This window comes from Capsicum annuum, chromosome 1 (genome assembly GCF_002878395.1).
Source record: "Capsicum annuum cultivar UCD-10X-F1 chromosome 1, UCD10Xv1.1, whole genome shotgun sequence".
In the NCBI taxonomy this organism is placed as follows: Eukaryota; Viridiplantae; Streptophyta; class Magnoliopsida; order Solanales; family Solanaceae; genus Capsicum; species Capsicum annuum.
This window is the reverse complement of record NC_061111.1, coordinates 38174209-38196374: the sequence shown is the minus strand read 5'-3', so window position 1 is coordinate 38196374 and position 22166 is coordinate 38174209. Positions and strand designations below refer to the sequence as shown.

The 22166-nt window shown below is 33.8% G+C and overlaps 1 protein-coding gene across 4 annotated transcripts; it reads right to left on the bottom strand.

Moving 5' to 3' along the window:
- Window positions 1-3464: 3464 nt before the first annotated feature.
- LOC107871674 (autophagy-related protein 18a) lies at window positions 3465-12580 on the bottom strand. 4 transcript variants are annotated; one of them, XM_016718584.2, is made up of 5 exons: window positions 12367-12580; window positions 8817-9810; window positions 7813-8017; window positions 6699-6825; window positions 3465-3802 (listed from the first exon to the last, which is right to left on the bottom strand). In XM_016718584.2, exons 2-5 carry the CDS (start codon window positions 9675-9677, stop codon window positions 3697-3699), a joined length of 1299 nt encoding a protein of 432 aa, XP_016574070.1. In that variant the 5' UTR covers window positions 9678-9810; window positions 12367-12580; the 3' UTR covers window positions 3465-3696. The 4 variants fall into 4 exon arrangements, with proteins under 4 accessions (XP_016574070.1, XP_016574076.1, XP_047269859.1 ...); XM_016718590.2 differs by having other exon boundaries at window positions 12325-12534; XM_047413903.1 differs by lacking the exon at window positions 12367-12580 and adding an exon at window positions 12007-12310.
- Between the last annotated feature and the right edge of the window lie 9586 nt (window positions 12581-22166).

The window sequence follows — 22166 nt, the reverse complement described above, 5'->3', positions numbered from 1 at the left end:
TATATGTTAAATATATGCTACTTTAGAGTCTATATTCTATATATACACATATATATGTACCATTCAATATATGTACTACTTTAAAAAATATGCTCCAAGATATATACTACAATATAATCATATATATACTAATTTATAAAACATATACACATGTATACGTTAAATATATACTACTTTAGAGTCTATAGAAGATATATACACATATATACGTACCATTCAATATATATGTACTACTTTAAATAAAATAGACTACAATATATACACACACTATATATATAATTATATACTAATTTATAAAACATATACACATGTATACATTAAATATATACTACTTTAGAGTCTATATTCTATATATACACATATCAACGTACCATTTAATATATGTACTGCTTTAAAAAATATGTTCCAAGATATATACTACAATATAATGATATATATACTAAATTATAAAATATATACACATATATACGTTAAATATATACTACTTTAGAGACTATAGAAGATATATACACATATATACGTATCATTCAATATATATGTACTAGTTTAAATAAAATATATTACAATATAATGATATATATACTAATTTATAAAATATATACACATGTATACGTTAAATATACACTACTTTAGAGTCTATAAAAGATATATACACATATATACGTACCATTAAATATATATGTACTACTTTAAATAAAACATATACTATAATATATATACTAAAATATATACACACACTATATATATAGTTATATACTAATTTATAAAACATATACACATGTATACGTTAAATATATACTCTATACTTTTTTAGAGTCTATATTCTATATATACACATATATACGTACCATTCAATATATGTACTACTTTAAAATTATTCTACAAGCATACTACAATATAAATGGCCCAAACGATCAAAAATATTTTTTTTAAAAAGATAATTTAAACGGGTCGGTTTTGAGCCGGTCAACCGACGGGCCTGGGCTGGATTAATCGGGCCCAAAAAAAATAACCCAACCCGGAACCCGAAATCTTACCGCCCGTGGGCTGACCGGTCAGGCTGCTATGATGGGCCGGGTCAAACCGACCCGTTTGACAGACCTAGTCTGAATACACATAGGCTCATTTTATGACTACAAAATCTTTTTTTCTTTTTTCTTTTTTCTTTGTATACATTAAAGAGTTGATGAATGTTAATACTAGAGGAGATGGCTATTAGTATAATTCAATCTTAAATGATAATTTACAACTGTACAAGTATTCATTTAATTTGTCAAAAAAGTAGTTTGATCTTGATTGTCTACTTGCAAGTAGAGCCGTCAAAATGGGCTTAACCCTTGAGGTCGATCCAACTCAGCCCATTATAAAGGTTGGGTTGAGTTGTAATTTTTGAACCCATTTAAACGGGGGCTTATAAGCTCAGCCCAAGTCAGCTTGCTGGCCTTTGAGGCTGGGCTGGAACGGCCCGTGGGTCAAAATACTATTTAATTTATATTAAAAATATATGAATATTGTAAAAGAAAAAGTAATAATTAAGAACAGTAGTTATTGAATAAGTTTAATATCCTAAATAATATTTAACTTATTAAGTGTTAAACCTTAATCATCAAGTATTGATGTTTCATTTGTTATTGTTATTCAATCTAAACTTACAATTAAAGAAAATTGTAAGCAAAAAAAATTAAAAATATAATAGTGATTACTCAATAAATTTTACATAGTATCTTACACAATATTTACTCATTTAGCACTAAATGACAAATATTAAAATTTCTAATCATAAATATAAAAATTGCATCTATCATGAAATGTTCAAACACTTGTTGCAGCTACTCGAAATCAATTGCACAACATTACCCAAATTTAAAGCAATAATATTTTTAAGTGAATTTTATAGGATATCTAACTTTTGATATTGTTCAACTTATTAAATTTGCATATCAATTTAGATGAATGTTGATGTTAATTAAGATAATGTAATCAATGAATTCAAATGTGTTTGATAATTTATTGGTGTTGAAAATATTAGAAATCATCGTGGAACTATGTACTTTATATAATAATATGTTAGAAGTGCGAATGGATTGCCATATCTATTATTTCAAATTGAAAAAGAAAATCTAACAAAAAATCGATAAAAATAAGGAAAAATTACCTAAAACCACAACATAACTATCTAAACTTCTAAAAATCCCCCCACTTCTTAAAAATTACTTAAATCCCAACATTTCATATTTTTTACTATTTCTGAGATAAAAGTTAACCCTACATGTATCTAATGTATGTATCTGCTGTGATACAAGTTAATCACATTAGATACATGTATCATCAGTGTGTACCTAACGTAATTAATTTGTATCATCAGAGGTCAAATGTTGGAATTTTAGGAAATTTTGAAAGATGTTGGGATTTTTAGTAATTAATGGTAAACATGTCGGTTTATATGTAAAATTTACTAAAAATAAAGGGCTAGCCCGCCCCATCCCGCAATCCTATTAGAGCTGGATTGGGCCATACATTTTAAGGCCCTTTAAAGTAAAGGGCCGACTCGTCCTAGCCCATCAAATTCTTTAGCCCGTAAAGCTTGGGCTGGGTTGGGTTGGGCCAACCCATTTTGACAGCTATACTTGCAAGAGCGGAGCAACTTTTGATGTAATATATGGTCAAAAATAATATGATTTCACTTAGAGAAAATTTTAATGAAAACTCTTTCAAACAGCTCATGGTATTGCATTTTGTGGATGTAAGAAGAGGACCATCTTTTGATGTAACATATGGACAAAGTTGATATAAGTTTTCTTTTTTCACTCAGAACCGTTTCTTTCTTTTCCTTTGGTGCTGAAACAGCTCATGGTATTGCATTTTGTGGATGTAAGAAGAGGAGTGTCTTCTAATGTAATATATGAACAAAGATGATATGGTCTCACACAGAACCGCTTCTTTCTTTTATTTTATTTTTGGGTTGGAAGAAGTGATTCTGTTTCTAAACACGTTAAAATATTAGTAGAAGCTCTTTCTTTGCCTGTTGTTATATCTACTCACTACCAATACTTACTATTCACATTGGCTTTGAAACAACTTGATGGTAGTATTCTGTGGATGTAAAAAATGGCAAATTTTGATGTAGCATTTGGACAAAAATGATATGAGCTCACTCAAAACCATTTTGTCTCCTTATTTGGAAGTTATTAAATTTCTAAATAAGATTAAATTTTAGTGGAAGTGATTCAATTTCTAAATAAGATTAAATTTTAGTGGAAGCTCTTCCACTGATGTATCAACTGACTACCAATAAACACCATTCACATTGGCTCTGAAACAGCTACATGGTATTGCACTCTGAGAATGTGGTGAAGTTATTTTCAGTTATCCAGACAGATGAAATTAAGGACTTACAGGTTCAACTGACGAAATTAAGTACCAACAGGTTTAACTGGTGAAATTAAGGACTTAAAAGGTTCAACTGAACACAGTAACTTTGATTTGTACTTGGTATGTGCTGATAAAACTAGCATTGGCAAGATTTTCATCAAGAGAGTTCAACATCTATGATATATACATAAAAGAATTTTTTATTTCTATGATAACTTGATTATGCTATATCAAGCTACATGTGATGCTCAAAAAGCCTTTTTACTACTATTTGCAAGCAGCGAAAAAGGGAAGCCATAGTATCCTTTTTGGGCATGAACGCTGTCATCCATATGTTCCATTACAAGGTTGTTGAGGCTTCAGAAAGTTGTGATATTCCAACTGAGTCATCTCTTTGCCAGATGCTGGATCAAACTTGCATCTGAAAAAGCTGCACGACGCAAAGACGTGTAAATAACTTAATATAGGGTATTTACGAGGAGTAACTCACATATATGCCATTGTTGACGATTGAGTACACGATGGATCCAAGCTGAAGTTATAAGACAAGCTTGATTCACATTGAAAAGTACATAAAGGGCAAAATTAGTATAAAATGGATGAAGACTAGTGCAAGAAAGACAATGTCAGTTGCTGGTGGCACAGTGGCACTATTGATCATGTAATTCAAATTCAAATTATTACAGACCAATATAGACATCGCACACGCAATGGGGACAAAAATAATTCAAAAAAAAAAATAAATTTTGTTTGGTTGCTCACAACTCAATCTAAATACATCAATTTACCTCGGGCAAAAGACTGGTATCGTGGTTAGAGTAAATACATATTCAATACTTTGCTTATGTACAACAACAAAGTACCAAGCATTCTAATTCAAGTAGATTAATATCAACCAAATATTCTGTTGTTTAAACACTGTCGACCTTTGTATCTCTATATAAATAAATTGAACTTTATCTTTCTTCATTCCGACCAAATTTAGATAAAAGACAGCAAACGTCGTAAGAGCCTTTTCCATCTTTCGCTTAAGGAGAGATCGCTGAGGAGTCTATGACCAGATAACATCACTTTTTTGTTCCATTTTATTCGATATGAAATACTTCTATACAAGCATTTCTATTACTATATATAGTATATGTCCAGACTCAGGAAAGTTAAGAGGTTATTTAATGCATAACATTCTGCCAAGTGTTGTCCAAATATACCTCTTACAAAGAGTGAATAATAGAGCTGATGAAAGATACACACTTTCAAACATCACTCTTCATATAATTGATTTGTGAACAAATTAAAGTGTTATTCCAAGACCAAATGAGAAGTTTTTTGGTTTCGAAAGGCAATAAGAGAGCATATTTCTTGAGAAAAACATAACTATACAATAATATAATAAAATTTACAGAACCTTAGTAGGTTTATTTAAGTACTGTGCAGCAAAAGAGTTCCATGTTATAACAGATTTTACAATAATCACATCAATATATCTTCCATGACGGATTATCTGTTTCTACTTACTCTCAAGTCTATTTCATTTATTTGCATTGTTATACAAACAAAACACAACAAATCAAGAGAATCCCAAAATCGATGACGAGATTAAAAAATGCTAGAGCAGTTAGCCATTGATTACATTACAATCACTTTTTTTTTTTTTTTTTGACTTGCACCGGGTATCCAAGGCTCTTCGAGTCCCGACTAATCCCGGGGGTGCACAGTCCCTCGGCAAGGAGTTTCCCGCAAGTGCACCACAGGTAATTCAGGGTTTTCACCCAGTCCGATGGCCCTCAGAAATTGTTTGCACCCAGTGGGAATCAAACTTGAGACCTTGAAAGGGAGCACCCCAAAGCTCAAGCCAATTACCACCAGGCCAACCCTCGAGGGTTACATTACAATCACTTTTAAAATCAAATTTTGCTGCTTCAAAAGTGATTGTAATGTAATCAATGGACAACAGCCCCAACATTCGTTGATCACTTTATCAACTTTATGACTATTTCTATTCGTAGTGTTTGGTACCGATATTCCAAGAAAATGGGGAATCGATGTTGATGACACACTTCATATATCAGCGGGATGAACAAAATGGAGACTTGCCTCCGGAGTACTATGTGACAAGACAGTACCATCAAAATTTAAAGGTAAGTTCCACAAAGCGGTGGGTGGTTAAGCCGACTATGTTGTTAGGGGAATAGTGTTGGCTAGTTAAGAACTCTCATGTTCAAAAGATGAGACTGGTGGAAATGAGAATGCTGAGGTGGTTATGGGGCCAACACTAGGAGAGATAAAATTAGGAATGAAGATATACGGATAAGGTCGGAGTGACCTCCATGATGGAAAAGATGAGAGAAGCGAGACTAAGATGGTTTGAGCGTATACACACTCCAATGAGGAGGTGCGAGAGGTTTAATTGGTGGTTTTAAGATAGAGACCAGCCGAAGAAGTATTGGGGAGAGATGATTAGACAAGACATGAGACATCTTTAGCTTACAAAGGACATAACCTTAGTGGAGGGTTGAAAGATAGTGGAGCAGTGTCTTGCAGGGTACACTTGGTGGCAATTTGGTGCATGTTCCTCCTTTCATAGGAGTAGTATCAATAATTTCCCCATTGTTTCTTGTCCTTCATTTTCTGTTACTACATGTTATGTCTTGTGCTTCGGTTATCACACTATTTCACAACTGATGTTCCTTTTCACTGAATGTTATACAATACTCTATTAATTTCTGTCTTCTTTACGCATATATGTTTTTTCTTACTTCTCTGATATGTGATACAGGAATTGAGCATCGTTCGAAAACAACCTATACCTCCACGAGATAGAGGTAAAGTCTGTATATACTTTACTTAAAACTATTAGAGATGGGATCTTTAGTTAATTAAATCCCCACTAAGCCGTTTATGTGTGATTTTTGATGAACGGAGGCAATGAGATTTGAACATAGGACTTTTATCTACTTGGATACATTGTTGAGTAGTATAATCAGCTTACTCAGTAAGTTAAATCATTAGAGAGAATATGTCTTTCTTTATCTAATTTGTTTAATAACCAAAAGGAGAGTAACTTACAACATTTTTGAATACTTAATAATGTCTTCAATATCTTTTACCAAATCTCTTTTTAGATAAGATGTGTGTTAGTATCTAAACATGTTTAGTTAGTTCTATGAAAGCTTTAAAACATTTAGGATTTTGATGAAATTTTTATCCCAAAACAGAAATCATATTCCTAGGTGGCAAATACTGGGAAAATGAGATTTTTGAGACTACTGCAAAGATGAATAGATGATTATGTTACAAGAAAGACAACCTTGCAAGAGTTAACTAACCTTCCATCCCAGCCCAGAATTATCAGTGTATTCTTTTCATTACCAAATGTAACTATGCATTGAGAAACTCCAGGCAGTCGGAACTTAGCCACAGACCATTCTGAGCTAAAATACTTGGGAAGAACTCCTGCGAGAATTAAACGCGAATTCAAGAACCTTGCAGAAGTTAAAACTGTGGCATTCACATTCACATCTCCACTCTCACCTTTAATAGTTCCATCACTTTATCATAGAAAGAAGTGGCAATAGTGTGTGTGCCAGGTGATAACATAGTATACGTCAGGGGAGCAGGAGCAGGACAACGAAAAAGTTTCCTTGAAACACATAAAATTAACCATGAAAAGGCCCCAAAGTATATTCTTTAGGCAAAATCACATAGGTGGAAAAAGAAATTATAGCCTGTGCTCTGTGCATCACAATGTCCAAAGCAAACAGTTTCCAAGGCCCAAAAGTTCAGCTCAAGCAAATAACGGAAAATCTATTATGGCCAGCTGACAAGAAATCTCCATCGGCCATGACAAGTTAATCATCTAGTGTATGAATCATCACTACAAATGAGAAAGCAAGTAATATTATGCTACTTTACTCTATAGTGGCATTAGAGGATGCTCTACTAAAAAAAAATTTCACTAATCACCTAACCTATAGAGTTATATATACCAGTTACAACTGAATATAAACCACACAATGCTGAAAGATGAGAGTTAAAATGACTCACTCAGAAAGCTTTTTAACTGTGGTACAATTACGCCGAATAAACCCTTATGGAATATTCTGTGGTTGAGCCTTGATAAATCGCCAAAGAGAATACTGTATCATGTAAGGTGTTTCAAGAAACAAAATTTTGCTCTCTATGGTAGTGATTGCAGTTCCCATATAGAGCGCATGTAGTAGAATATTTTCACTATTTTAAAAGATGCCTAATAATCAAGAAACGAAGGTCATGTTCTTAGAGATAGTCAGGGTTAGAAATTTACATGCAAAATTTTATATTGCTTAACAAGGATTTGTAAAATATCCATATTGAAGTGCCAAAATTTTAGTGAGCACGAATGGACACCAATCTAAGTTTTTAAAATATAAACTAGAAAACTTAAATCTGCTTTAGAGATACCTCTGATGAAGGAGAATGAATTAGAGGTCGCCACAGGAGCACGGGAGTTGGAAGAACAATTTGACTTGTTAGCACTCAAGTTCCCTCGGTTGACCTTGAGGCTGAAAACATGAACGGTGCCTTTGTCGCTGGAGACAGCTAGCAACTGAGCAGTTGAAGAGAATGAAACACTATGTATTTCTGCTCTATCCAAACCCCTTCTTACCTGATTCATATGTAATTTAGCAAAACACATGCATGTTAAATGCTGTTAGTTGGCTGAAAGGTAAGTCAAAAGACTCAATTAGTTGGAAGTTTAAATAAATCTCGTAGGCAGGACAAGAACAAATAGAAAACCATAAAAGAAGTTAAATCTTACAATCTTTATCAAGTATTTCCAGCACCATACTATGGATAACAAAATGTAGAAATGACTCTTGTGATTAGGTTAGATTTGTTTTGAGTTCAAGGGGGTAAGAGGATGAGACACAATACAGGTTTCTTGATTACAAATATTGTTCATTTTTTGGATAAAAAGTAATGGATGACCTAGGTGGGGTGGGGGTGGGGGAGGATAATATCAGAATAACAGAAGCCAAAGGTAAAACCTAATGAACAAATTATGGGGCAATTGAAACTGCTCCAGTAAGTTTGCAAACAACTATACAAAATAAAATGGACGATTAGCCAGTCAAGCATGATGGTCAATGATCATAACAATGGGATAAATGGAGACTGACAATAGGTAAGGTAATTAAATCAACTGGAGAGTGGAGAACACTACTAAAGCAGCAACATAAAAAAATTCAAGGACATGTAACAATGTAATTATCCCCTCCATAATACTAATTCTTCATAAAAAAAATGTCATTATCGCCTCCGCGGAGTATTCTTATTTTGGCCCGATAAGGGGGAAAAAGCATGAGTAACAGAAACGCTAATATTACTTCAGGTTTTGTAACAAAAGAATATGTGACAGTAGAAACAAACTAAAGTCTACAACACTGATGAGAATAATTCCTTACCTCCTGTAATAATGTACCTTGAAGCGTGTTGAATATCCGGATTAGTGTACCCTTGGTGCTTGCTGTTGCTAGCAGGTTGCCTTCCCTCGTAAGAGCAAAACATGCAAGCATCGAGTCATGCGCTACAATAATTTTTGTCTTATTTGATGCATAATGTTCGACCCGAACTTGACCCTTTTGAAGCCCAGGGCAAACCAATACGAGTGGACCAGCATTTTGTGAAACCTCACAGAGCCCCTTTGAGTTTGCAGTTGTTTCAATTTGAAACAGCAACTTCAGATTAGAAAAATTGTACACATATATCTTCTGCTCAAGAACTACCACGATGCAGTCCTTCCGAAGCCTGATGCTGCGTACCTCTGACCGGAAACAAAGCTCACTGATGCAACGGCTTTGGTGATCATCCCAAATCATGACCTTGTTTCGGGGATATTGAGGATGGTCTCCACGTCCAACAAAGGCTAATATATTGCTGCGAAAGAGCATTTCAATAATTCCAATACCACCTACATGTTCGAAGTATCGACAAAAGGACTCACAGAAAGGGACACAGTTAAATATTCCGAAACCGCGATCAGTGCCAATAGCAAAGCAGCCGTAGTCTTGATTGAACGCAACATGGTATGCAGTTGCCGAATGATTGCCAGAAGCATGATTAGAACTAACACCTGATTCAGGGGTTTTGGTAGATGAACCGTGAAGACTCTCATCATTTACCTGCTCGACAGCAGCTTGTTGTGGCTGCAGCTGATGTTGTTGTGCTTCTAGCTGCTCTAGATCAGGTTGACGCAACGGAGACTGAAACTTTGAGCTAGTATTTGGGAGTGGAAAGGGAGAGGAGAAAGGTGAAAGAGTGGCCATGGGCAGAGGTACAAAGATGAAATTCACTATCAGGCTTAGTTACAAAGTAAGAAAGATAAATTGTTTAACTAAGGGCATGGCACTAAAGCAAACGTATCAGACACTGCACAGTACCACATTCATACTCATCGATCTGCATCAAAAGAGAAGAGATGTAAAACTAGATGTACTAATAAACAAGGAATAACTAACCAAAGATCACAAAAAAATCACTTCAAGGAAAATGGTCAAACACTAGCAAAATAATGATTATAGTTTTAAGTTAGATAACTAGCCAGTCAATTTGCTCTCCTAAGAGTAGAGGCCTTTTGGGTTAGGGAAACTTTAATGAGTCAAATAATCACATGGTTAACTATTATCTGACCAGTAAATACTTACATTCTCTGTATAGTGTTGAAATGGTAGAACATCAAGCAATTTCTCATTCTAGTAGGTAAGAGACTACGATCAAGTAGAAAAGGATGACAGCAAAACTAATCAGCAGGAAAAGCAGAAATGAAGAAAATGGCAGCAGAACATGAACTACGTGTGTGTGTGTGTGTGTATTCCCTTGGAAGCTACAAGTCCTGCAGCGCATAACGAAAGTTTTAGTGCACTGAACTTCTCTTCATTAAAGCCTGAGATTTACGCTTAAAATTCCAACAAATGTTAGCACTTTTCGCCTTATATAATAATATTTGGTGAGAGTAGACCTATGATCAGTAATGACATTCCTCGTGTTGAATACTTTTTTAAGACACCACCTGTGAGCTTTGAAAAGCATTACTAATCTCAACACTCAAGCTTGCATAAGCCGATGGTCATTGTAATAATAGATTTAATACCATGTATCTAATACAAATTGAGTTGAATAGATAAAGGGAATTCATTGATTCTACACCAACAAGATTAGACTTCTATGTGTAATTCATCAGTTCAACCTGCAAGCGTCTACGGTCAACTCCAAGAAATCTCATTTGTTCCATTTCCTCAAAAGAGGTCCAATTTATGTAAAAGCTGGTGCAAGTTTTGTAGAGCCTAAGCCAACAGCTCCTCCCCTTATTAAGAAGCTGGGTGGCCTTGTGTCTCGTTCTCAAGTAGCAAAATTTGCTTTTAGTTTTTTGATAATTGAGGAATTCCCAACACCCAGTGGTGGATGGTTCAAAACTCCATAGATAATCGGGCCGCCCCTTTGTCCTTCTCCACTTAAATACCATTTTGTCAGCTGCAGAGTGCACCTCACCCACACATCATAAGTTGTGCTCTTACCACTAGACCAAAGCCTAGAACTTCTAGAGTATCACAATTTGGACAAAATTATTCTACCGGGTCTGAAACACCACATTTTAGGTAAAGTTTTCTAATTGTTCCAGTAGTTTCTGTACCTCAATTTCTGTTATGATTTTTTGTTTCTCGTACTTTGACTATCATATTATTTTGTTGTACTTACTGTCATGTTATTATCTATTATCTGCTATTTTTGCTACTATATGTTGTTTTTGCTACTATCTCCTATTGCTCGTACTTCTGCTATTTTATTTTGTGGACTATTTCAAACTTTTTCTCCTTGAGCCGAGTATCTATTGGAAACAACCTCTCTACCAGCAGAGGTGGAGCCAGCTCTCTTTAGGGGGTTCGTCCGAAACCCCTTCGACGAAAAAATATATTATTTATACATGATTAAAATTATTTTTTATGTGGTTATAGTAGGTGTTGAACCCTCTTCGACTTAGTTTTCTTTGAATATTGAACTCCCTTACTTGAAATCCTGGCTCCGCCTCTGTATACCAATAAGGGTAACGTCTGCATACACCCTACCCTCTCCGGACCCCACAACTACCAGATATGTTGTTTGTTTGTTCTTCGTTTTCTAGTTCACCATATCCCCTCCCCTTCCACATGGCACAAAAATCGATTAAAAGCACCAATCTTTAGAGAAAATAGAGTAATACAAGAAAATACACAATATTATGCAGGGTCAACCCAATATATAAATCACTCTAACCAGCCATTGATCACAGATGAATGAACTTAAAATACAAAACCCATCATTCTTTAGCATTAACTTTTTACTAGAACAAGAATATCACAACATAAAGACATCACAAACAGAGTTGACAATGACAAATATAAGTAATAATATATATGTATATATGCGTTCATATAAAACAAAAAACCCCACATGCACATGTGATTATCCCACTAATCCAAAAAGCAAAAAAGCAATCAAATTTGCTTCAATATGTAATAAATATCCAGTTCAAAATTGCCCAACACTGAAAAACAGAAAAGAAAGAATCACATAAGCAAATGCACAAAGAGTGAAAAGAAGAGTGTAACCAGACCTTACCCCTACGTCATAGAGATAGACATGATTATGCAGGGTTAAAACGCAATATAAATTACTCGAACCAGCCACTGATCATAGATGAATGAACTTACGACACAGAGTTGACAATAACAAAAATAAGTAAAACAAAAAATATATTTTGTCTGTATTCATAAAATATATTTTGTCTGTATTCATATAAATTAAAAAAAAAAAACACATACATATATGACAACCCCACTAATCCAAAAAGCAAAAAGGCATCAGAGTTGCTTCAACATGTAAAAAATATCAAGTTCAACATACCCAAAACTGAAAAACAGAAAAGAAAGAACATACATATAAGCAAATGTAAAAGGAGTGAAAGAGAGAAAACAATACATAGATGAAGGAATGTGGAGATGGAAATGGTTCTTGGGAAGTTTGGGGTGGTTGAATTTTTGTAGAGAAGAGTGAGGCTGAGTTAAAGAGGTGGTGAGAAGTTGGATTCTTGGAAGTTGGAAGAAAGTGCTGATTTGGACTTTGGATTCTTTGAGACTTCTTTTGGGGGCACTTTGGATGAATTTATAATTTTTGATTTATGTTTGGGCTAACTACGTGTTTTAACAAATATTAGATTCTTAATTATCTTATTTAGTTTAAATTTTAATTAATTATAATTTATAATCCTCTCTTATATGTCAATTATTCTTAATTATAATTTATACCCTTTCATGAATTTTCTCTTCTTTTTTTTTAATTTTTTTTCTTTTTCAGTTTTTTTTACTTTATTTTTCTTTTTCTTGTTTTGTTGTTTTCTGTTTTTTTTTTTTTTTTTTTTTTTTTTTTTTTTTTTTCTCTCTTTTTTAAATATTTTTTTTCTATTTTCTATTACTCTCTTTTTTTTTTCTTTTTTTTTATGTTTTTTTCTTCTTTTTCTCTAATTTTTTTCTTTCTTTTTTTTCTTATTCTTTTTTTTGTGCGAACTAGCAAACACAAATATAAATACGAATTATAAAATACAAATATAAATGTGAACTATAACATACAAATATAAGTACGAACTATAAAATACAAATACAAATGCGAATTATAAAATGCAAATACAAATACAAGTGCAAACTATCATTTGTATTTTTTAATTATTGAAAAGGAACGATTGATTTTCTTTCTACGAATAGTGTCACCGGCGACACTATTCCGATGACACTATTACGGCGATACTATTCTAGCGATCAATTTCTACCGCAAATTGTCGGAATCCAGCGACTCAACCAAGTATATGGACACAACCCAACTTCGATCAGGTGCACTCGATCCATCTTTTCTAGTTGTGTTTAGCTTTCTTGATACTGGTAGTGTACTGTACTATTCTTGGCTGATTATCTGGTTGTGGGTATCGAATTTCTTGTTGATTGGTTACTTTGTAATAGTGTTTTACTTGCGAATCTTTTTATTGTTCTTAGTAGTTTTGGAGTGTGTTACCTTGTCTGATTACTGTTACTTGATTTACTAGTATATCTATTAATTGTGGTAGTATTAGTTCCCGCTATTGACTATTGTTTATCAAAATTTATGTTATATTATTGGTTTTGTTGCTCTCTATCTATTATAGATTGTTGGTTGTGTCCCTAGCTCCTTTATTGACTTCATTGTAACTAGTGTGCCATTTTTACCTTATTTTGATCCCCTTTGGTTATCTTTCTTCCCTTTTTCCTTTCATTCCTTTCCCATTTGTTTGCATAGTGGCGGTAATTGGTGATGTTAGACAAAGGTCATATCATAGGTCGGGGTTGGGGTCAGGGTCAGGGTCAGGAGGTGTTGGGTCTGGGTTGGGGTTTGGGGGGGTTGGGTCTGGGTTGGCTTTAGGATCGTGTTTGGGGTTAGGGGCTAGGGGTAGTAAGATTAGGCGGGATAAGGGAGCTTCTAGGTTGCGAGTTAGGTCTTGGAACATCGGTACTTTGCAGGGTAAGTCTATAGAGCTAGTGAAGATTCTTAGAAAGAGGAGGGTTAGTGTAGCGTGTGTCCAGGAAACTAAATAGGTAGGCAATAAAGCGAGAGATGTGGATAGATATAAGTTGTGGCACTCGGGTAGCGTGAGACATAGAAATGGGGTAGGTATCTTAGTAGATAAGGATCTTAGGGAGCAAGTGGTAGAGGTAAAGAGAGTTAGTAATAGACTGATGTCTATTAAGTTGGTCATGGGAGGGTCTACTGTGAACGTTATTAGTGCCTACGCCCCCGCAAGTAGGTTTTAGATGAGGTGGTGAGGAGCATCCCGAGCACTGAGAAGCTTTTCGTGGAAGGGGATTTCAATGGGCATATTGGGTCTTTGTCGAGAGGGTACGATGATGTGTATGACAGTTTCGGATTTGGTGAGCGGAATGAAGAAGGAACTTCTCTATTGGATTTTTCTAGGGCTTTTGGGTTGTGGATAGCGAATTCGAGCTTTTCAAAGAAGGAGGATCACCTTATTACGTTTCGTAGTTCAGTGGCCAAAACTCAGATAGACTTTTTACTTCTTAGAAAAAGGGATTGAACGCTATGTAAAAACTATAAAGTCATACATAACGAGAATCTCTCGACTCAACATAGGTTGTTGGTGATAGACTTGGTTATAAATAAGGGCAAAAAGAAGAGAAGTGGGGAGGCACGACCTAGGATTAAGTGTGGTAGCTTGACTTTGGCTAGTGCTTTGGAGATAGAAGAGAAGTTGAAGAGTAGGGGGCATGGGAGAGTAGAGGGGGTGTGGATAATATGTGGGAGACGACTACCAGTTGCATTAGGAAGACCGCTAGAGAGGTATTGGGTGTCTCGAGAGGTCGATCTGGCAAATATCGAGGAGACTGGTGGTGGAACGAAGAGGTCAAGAGAAGGTGGAGTCTAAGATGATGGCTAATGCTAAGTTGGTTAGGAGTAAGGATGATGAGGAAAGACAGAAGAATAAGGAGGAGTATAAGGTAGCTAGAAGAGAGGCTAAGTTAGTGGTTACGACGGCTAAGACAACAGCTTTTGAGAGTTTGTATACGGCTTTCGAGGAGAAAGGAGGATATAAGAAGTTGTATAGGATGGCCAAGTCCAGGGAGCGGGCTTGTGACCTTGACCAAGTAAAGTGCATCAAAGGAGATGATGGTATAGTGTTAGTTGAGGATGCCCTCATTAGGGAGAGATGACAGTCCTATTTTCATAAACTTTTGAATGACGAGGGGGACAAAGGTTTTGTGTTGGGAGACTTGGAGATATCTGAGGAGGATCGCGATTATAGTTATTGTAGGTATATCGAGATTGAGGAGGTCAAGGGGGCTATTCGCGGGATGCGGCGGGATAGGGCGACGGGGCCAAACGAGATTCTAGTAGATTTTTGGAAGAGCACTAGCGGGGCAGGTTTGGAGTGGTTGACAAAGTTGTTTAATATTATTTTTAGAGTTTCTAAGATGCCTGAAGCGTGGAGGTGGAGCACGATTATTCCAGTGTATAATAACAAGGGAGACATTCAGAGTTGTAACAACTATAGAGGTATTAAGTTGTTGAGTCATACTATGAAGGTTTGGGAAAGGGTGGTAGAGTTGAGGATGAGGAGGATCGTGACGATCTCTGAGAATCAGTTCGGTTTCATACCTGGTTGCTCGACCACTGAGGCCATTCACCTTGTGAGGAGATTAGTGGAGCAGTTTCAAGAAGGAAGAAGGACTTACACATGGTGTTTATTGATCTAGAGAAGACATATGATAGAGTTCCCAGGGAGATTCTGTGGAGGTGCTTGGAGGATAGAGGGGTGCCCGTGGTGTACACTAGGTCGATTTAGGATATATATGATGGCATGAAGACTTGTGTGAATACGGTAGGTGGAGATTCAGGGCACTTCACAATTTTGATAGGGTTGCACTAGGGATCGACTCTTAGCCCGTTTCTATTTACTTTGATGATGGATGTTTTGAAGCTATATATTCAAGGGGAGGTGCCTTGGTGTATGTTATTTGCAGATGATGTGGTTCTGATTGACGAGACTCGGGGTGGAGTTAATGATAAGTTGGAAATTTGGAGACAGACGTTTGAATCTAAAGGTTTTCGATTAAGTAGAACCAAGATGGAGTACTTGGAGTGTAAGTTCAGTGATATGTCACAAGAAGATGGAGTGGTTGTGAAGCTAGACTCTCAGGTTATCCAGAGGATGGAGAGTTTCAAGTATCTGGGGTCTATAATTTAGGATAATGGTGAGATTGACGAGGATGTCACACATCGTATTGGGGCAAGGTGGTTGAAGTGGAGGCTCGCTTCGAGAGTCCTATGTGATAAAAAGTGCCCCTAAAACTTAAAGGTAAGTTCTACAGAGTGGTAGTCTGGACTGCTATGTTGTATGGAGCAGAGTGTTGGCCAGTTAAGAACTCCCACATCCAAAAGGTGAAGGTGGCGGAGATACGAATGTTGCGATGGATATGTAGACATACCAGGAAAGATAAGGTGAGGAATGAGATTATTCACGAGAAGGTGGGAATTGCCTCGGTGGAGGATAAGTTACTAGAAGTGAGGCTACATTGGTTCGGGCATGTAATGAGGAGGGGCCCTGATGCTCCAGTGAGGAGGTGTGAGACTCTGGCTAAGAATGGTTTTAGGCGGGCTAGAGGTATACCGAAGAAATATTGGAGGGAGGTGATTAGGCATGATATGGAGTAATTACAGCTTACAGAGGACATGACCCTTGATAGAAAAGTGTGGAGAACGCGAATTAAGATAGAGGGTGGGAGCGTGGAGGTAGTAATAGGGGAGTGCTTCTTTGGGTCTGGAGTTTCTGGTTCGTAGTGTTGTGGTTGTAGTTTGGGGCTAGTGGTGTTGGCTTTTTTGCATTCCCGTACTAGTTTATTAGGGAATTATCTTTTGTGTTTGTTATATGGTTAGTTTGTTTTGTGTAACATACTAGTTTATATGTGCCTACTTTTTGTATTTGTTATACTGTTATTGGTCCTAAGCCGGGGGTCTATCGAAAATAGCCTCTCTACTTCTCTTGAGGTAGTGATATGGTCTGCGTACACTCTACCATCCCCAGACCCCACTAGGTGGAAATACACTGGGTATGTTGTTGTTGTTGAATACTTGTTTATATTTATTGATACGAGTTGTATTTATTGATACAAATAAATACAATTCAAATTTTTATACAAATACAATATGTAAATTCATTTGTTTCATTTGTTTGTAATTGTATTTGTATCAAGTGATATTTGTTTATTTACAAATATGAATGATAATTTTGATATACAAATACAAAATGGTACATTTGTATCAAATGATACATTACATATTTATATATTTTAGAATCAAGAAAGTACAATTAATGCATTTATTTGTTTGTATACAAATACAAATGATAAATTGTATATAGTCACGGCTAAATACAATATGAAATCAACTTACAAATACAAATACAATATAATTCTTTAAAAAAATAAAAAACTATTGACGAAAATAGAATACAAATACAAGTATAATCCAAATATAATCTAAATATACGAACACAATAAAATCATAATATAAATATAATCCAATATAATATGCAGTCAATTATAAAATACAAATACAAAACAGTTTTATAAAATACAAGTACGAATTATATAAAATATTAATGACGGCGCAAACTAACAAATACAAATACAAGTACGAACTATAAAATACAAATACAAATGTGAATTATAAAATATAAATACAAACGCAAACTTTAAAATACAAATACAGTTGTATCAATAAATACAAAAATATAAATACGATATGACTACAAATACGATAAACAATTATGGTATTTATGTTATCATTCATGATTTATGCTCGACTAGTCATATTTTTTGAAAATATAAAAAATATAAAATAGAATAAAAAAATAATTAAAAAAAATAAGTACAAAAGGGAAAATAAAAAAAATCGAAGAAAGAGAATAAAAGTTATAGATTAAAGAGACAAAAAAATGAAAAAAATGAAAAAAAAAAAGAAGAAGAAGAAGAAAAAATAGGGAAAACACGAAAAAATATATATATAAAAATAATGATAGTATTTTTGACGAAACTAAATATGTAGTATATTTATATTTTTTATGAATACAGACCACTAAGTAAAAATAAATACAATGACTATAAATGATAATCATATAAAATGTGACTATGAAAGAAAATTTTTATAATAAAGTGCCGCTATTTTTAAAAAATCCCTAATAAACTAATCCAAACATACATAGTTTTGAGTTTTGGGTGTGGGACTGTGGGGTCTGACGCACGCGACATTACTTGGCTCCAAAGCAAGAAGGACTAGGTTATCTTTTTCAAAAAATGAAATCAAATGATCCCAGAAGACACAAGTATTATTTTTCCAATAAAATCAAATGTTCTCGAAGGACTCCAATGAAATCGAATGTCCCAAAAGACGGAAATAAATATTTTCCATGACTCGAAAAATTGGTCAAAGAAAATTTTCGATACCATTTTATGTAAAAGAATATACTACGTCAAACAATATTTATCATTATATAAAAATAAATATTTAATAATATTTATTTAATTTAAAAAATTAATAAATAATTTATCTCTTTCTTTCCATTTTACTTTTACTATTAAATAATATTCATCATTCAATATATTTTTTAAGATATTAAATTTATTATATTTAAATGACAATATAATAAAGTTACCCCTATAATTTATTGTTTCTTAACAGATGCGACAAGTTAATAGTGGATAAGTATTGTTGAATGGAGGGAGTACTTTGATAATCAAAATATAATACTTTCTTCGTCCATCTTTATTTGTTCGGTATATTAAAAATAGTTTTCATACTTTGTTTATTAAAAATAAAATAAAAAAATAATTTACCACTTTGTATTTATTTTATTCATATTATTAAATACTATATTTATTTTTGTAGTAAAATTATTGTTTATTTATTATTTCTTAAAAGGTGTTTAGTTTGTAAGATTATATATCTGAGTATTTTGTTATTATTTCTCTCAAAGAGTTTGTCAAGTCAAACATGTGTTAGGGTGTTTGTCCTGATTTTCTTACCAAAATTAAGTTTTAATTTTTTATTGAAGGAAAATAAAAGTAGTACCATAATTACTTTTATCTTTTCCTATAAGAAAAATATAAAACCTTTTCATATTTGACAAACCTCTTTCTTGGAGGAAAGATTTTGTAACTCTATAAAGACTCTTCTCTCATACCATAACACAATAGCATCCACAATGTAGTCATTATGAATTTGTTTAAGAGGAGATTTTCTCCAAATATTTTTTTATGTTTTTTATATTAGTTTTCAATGTGTAGGTCGTTTGACCAAATCATATCAATAATATATTTTTAGTATTATGTTTTTCTTTGCCATCTGAGTTATCATCGCTGTGGTTTGCAAACTTTAAACTTCTGTATGATGCCCTCTCGATTTCGAACCAACAAGTGATATCCGTGTCTATGGTTTAATGATCTGATGGTTCAGATTGAGGACATATTGAGATTAAAGTTGCAACCAATTTAATGATTGTGAAGATATTTTGTTAAAATAAAACTACAATTATCAATAATATTTTCAACAATCCTGCTGTTACATATTTGAAAATAAAGCATACTTTTAACTCTACAAAGGGCTCCAATATTTTTAACCCGAAAAGAGCTCATATACTTTTAACCCAAAAGCTCAATTTTTAAGCATGACAAACAACAGATATATGAAGATTATGTGAAGAATCAAAATCATATATGTAATGCGAAGAAGGCGGATCAAGTGAAGAAAATCAAGCCAAAAAGAAAAGATTTGTTAGGGTTTTTGCCCTGATTTTCTTACCAAATTGAGTTTTAATTTTCTATTGAAGGAAAATAAAAGTAGTCCCATAATTACTTTTATTTTTCCTAAAAGAAAAATATAAAACTTTTTCATATTTGACAAATCTCTTTCTTATAGAAAAGGTTTTAGATCTCTATAAAGACCCTTCTTCTCATACTATAACACAATAGCATCCACAACGTAGTCGTTATGAGGCTTGTTTAGGATGAGATTTTCTCCAAATAGTTTTTTTTTGTTATGAAATAACTAAGAATAAAGAAGAAGAGTAGAGAGAGAAGAGATTGAGTAATTCTTCTTTCTCTTGAGAAGTCTTGGATCCTTGAGGATTATTTATAATGAAGGAAGCCCTTCTATTTATAGGAAAAATTTACTCATACTTTCTAACTAAAAGATAAATACTTCAAATCCTGATAAATATCAATTAGATCTTGATAGAGCTTATTAGATCTTGATAGACATTCACTATAATGTAAATATATTTATAACACTCCCCCTTGAATGTTGTTTAATTGATAGATAATGTGCCTCGTTAAAACCTTACTAGGAAAAACCCAGTGGGAAAAAATCTAGTGAAGGAAAAAGAGTACACATCTCTAACAATACGCATTTCAGCCGCCTCATTAAAAACCTTACAAGGAAAACCCAATGGAAAAAAACCTTGAAAGGGAAAAAAAGTATAGCGCATATTACCTCACCCTAATGAGAACATCCTTGAACCTTTGCATCCCGATCTTGTGCACCATCTTCTTGAAAGTTGCAATTGGAGGAGACTTGGTGAATAAATCAGTCACATTGTCACTTGAATGAATTTGTTGCACGTTAATATCACCATTCTTTTGTAGCTCATGTATGTAGAAAAACTTTAATGAAGTATGCTTCGTTTTATCTTCTTTTATGAATCCTCCATTAAGATGTGCTATCCATGCTGCATTATTTCTATATAAAATTATGGGTATATTATCGCATTTCCATATATTTTTCTTGAATGAGATGTATCATTGACCTCAACCATACGCATTCTCGGCTTGCTTCATGAATAGCTATTATCTCAGCATGGTTCGATGATGTGGATACGATAGACCACTTTGTATATCTCTAAGATATAACAGTACCACCACATATGTACATATAACCTATTTAAGACCGAGCTTTATGTGGGTCAGATAAGTATCCAATATCAGCATGACCAATAAGATCGGGACTACAATCTTTAGAATAAAACAAGCTCATATATTTTATCCCATTTTGATGTCTTCTAGTAGAAGCAAAAATATACCTTGCTGACAAATTGATTAACAAGGCTATATCAGGCCTTATAGTATTTGCAAGATACATTAGTACATCAATTGCACTAAGATATAGTACTTCATAACCAATTCAATTCGGTATATTTCTTATGTCAGCAAACAATCTATTGCTTTTAAAAACTCTCCAAGAGTTTCAATAATTTTCATGCTATAAGCTTATATGATATAAGGATTATAAATAAGTTTTCCAGAAACTTTTATATGCTTCACACATTTTGAATCCTTAAGAAGTTTCATATAAATTTTGTCAAGTGACAATATTCATCATATCATGTGCGACATCTTCAAGTATCTAAACTGCAAATCAAATAAGTTTCATGCTTACCAAGATGCATCCTTTCATGTCAATTGATAAATATTTCTACGCCAGCATGATTAAATAAATGTAGAATTCAGATCCTCATAGTTTTTTACAATATTGCGCTAATATTGTATCAAAGATATTATCGATAATATATCATTTTGCATCGGTTCACCATGTGACATAACATTTTGAGATCTCATCACTTTATTATTTTCAGGTACCTGAACCTCTCATAAGGTTTCATGAAGTATTATGTCATAGGGTCTTCAAGAGCACATTTCCTTCTTATTATGAATATTTTCTCCTTATTCTTTCCAAGGATTATTTCATTTGGAACTGATTGGTCTATCACGCTCCACGAATGCGTAGACTTTGTCCTTCAGGGACACAAAATAGAAACATTTGCAGCTTAATATAAGATGCTTTTGGTATTTGACTTGAATTATCTTTTGAATGAGGATTTGATGATAATTCCTAACATACTTCATAGTTGCTTATAATCTCCCCTTTATGTTAGAAAAACTGACATACATCCTCCATCTTCTTTGAGGAATTCATCTATGTGCATCATGGTATATTCATTAATTGTATATCGCACATCAAAACTATTATATGGACAATGAGTGGTTCCTGGCTCGGAACCAACTTTGAGGGGAGTTAATCATAATTTATTGGTTTGATGCATACAAGTACTTCTGTATGTAATATATCATATTTCAAATCAACACATAAAGATTTGTTCTTATTAGCAATGCTTTAGCTATTTATCGAAT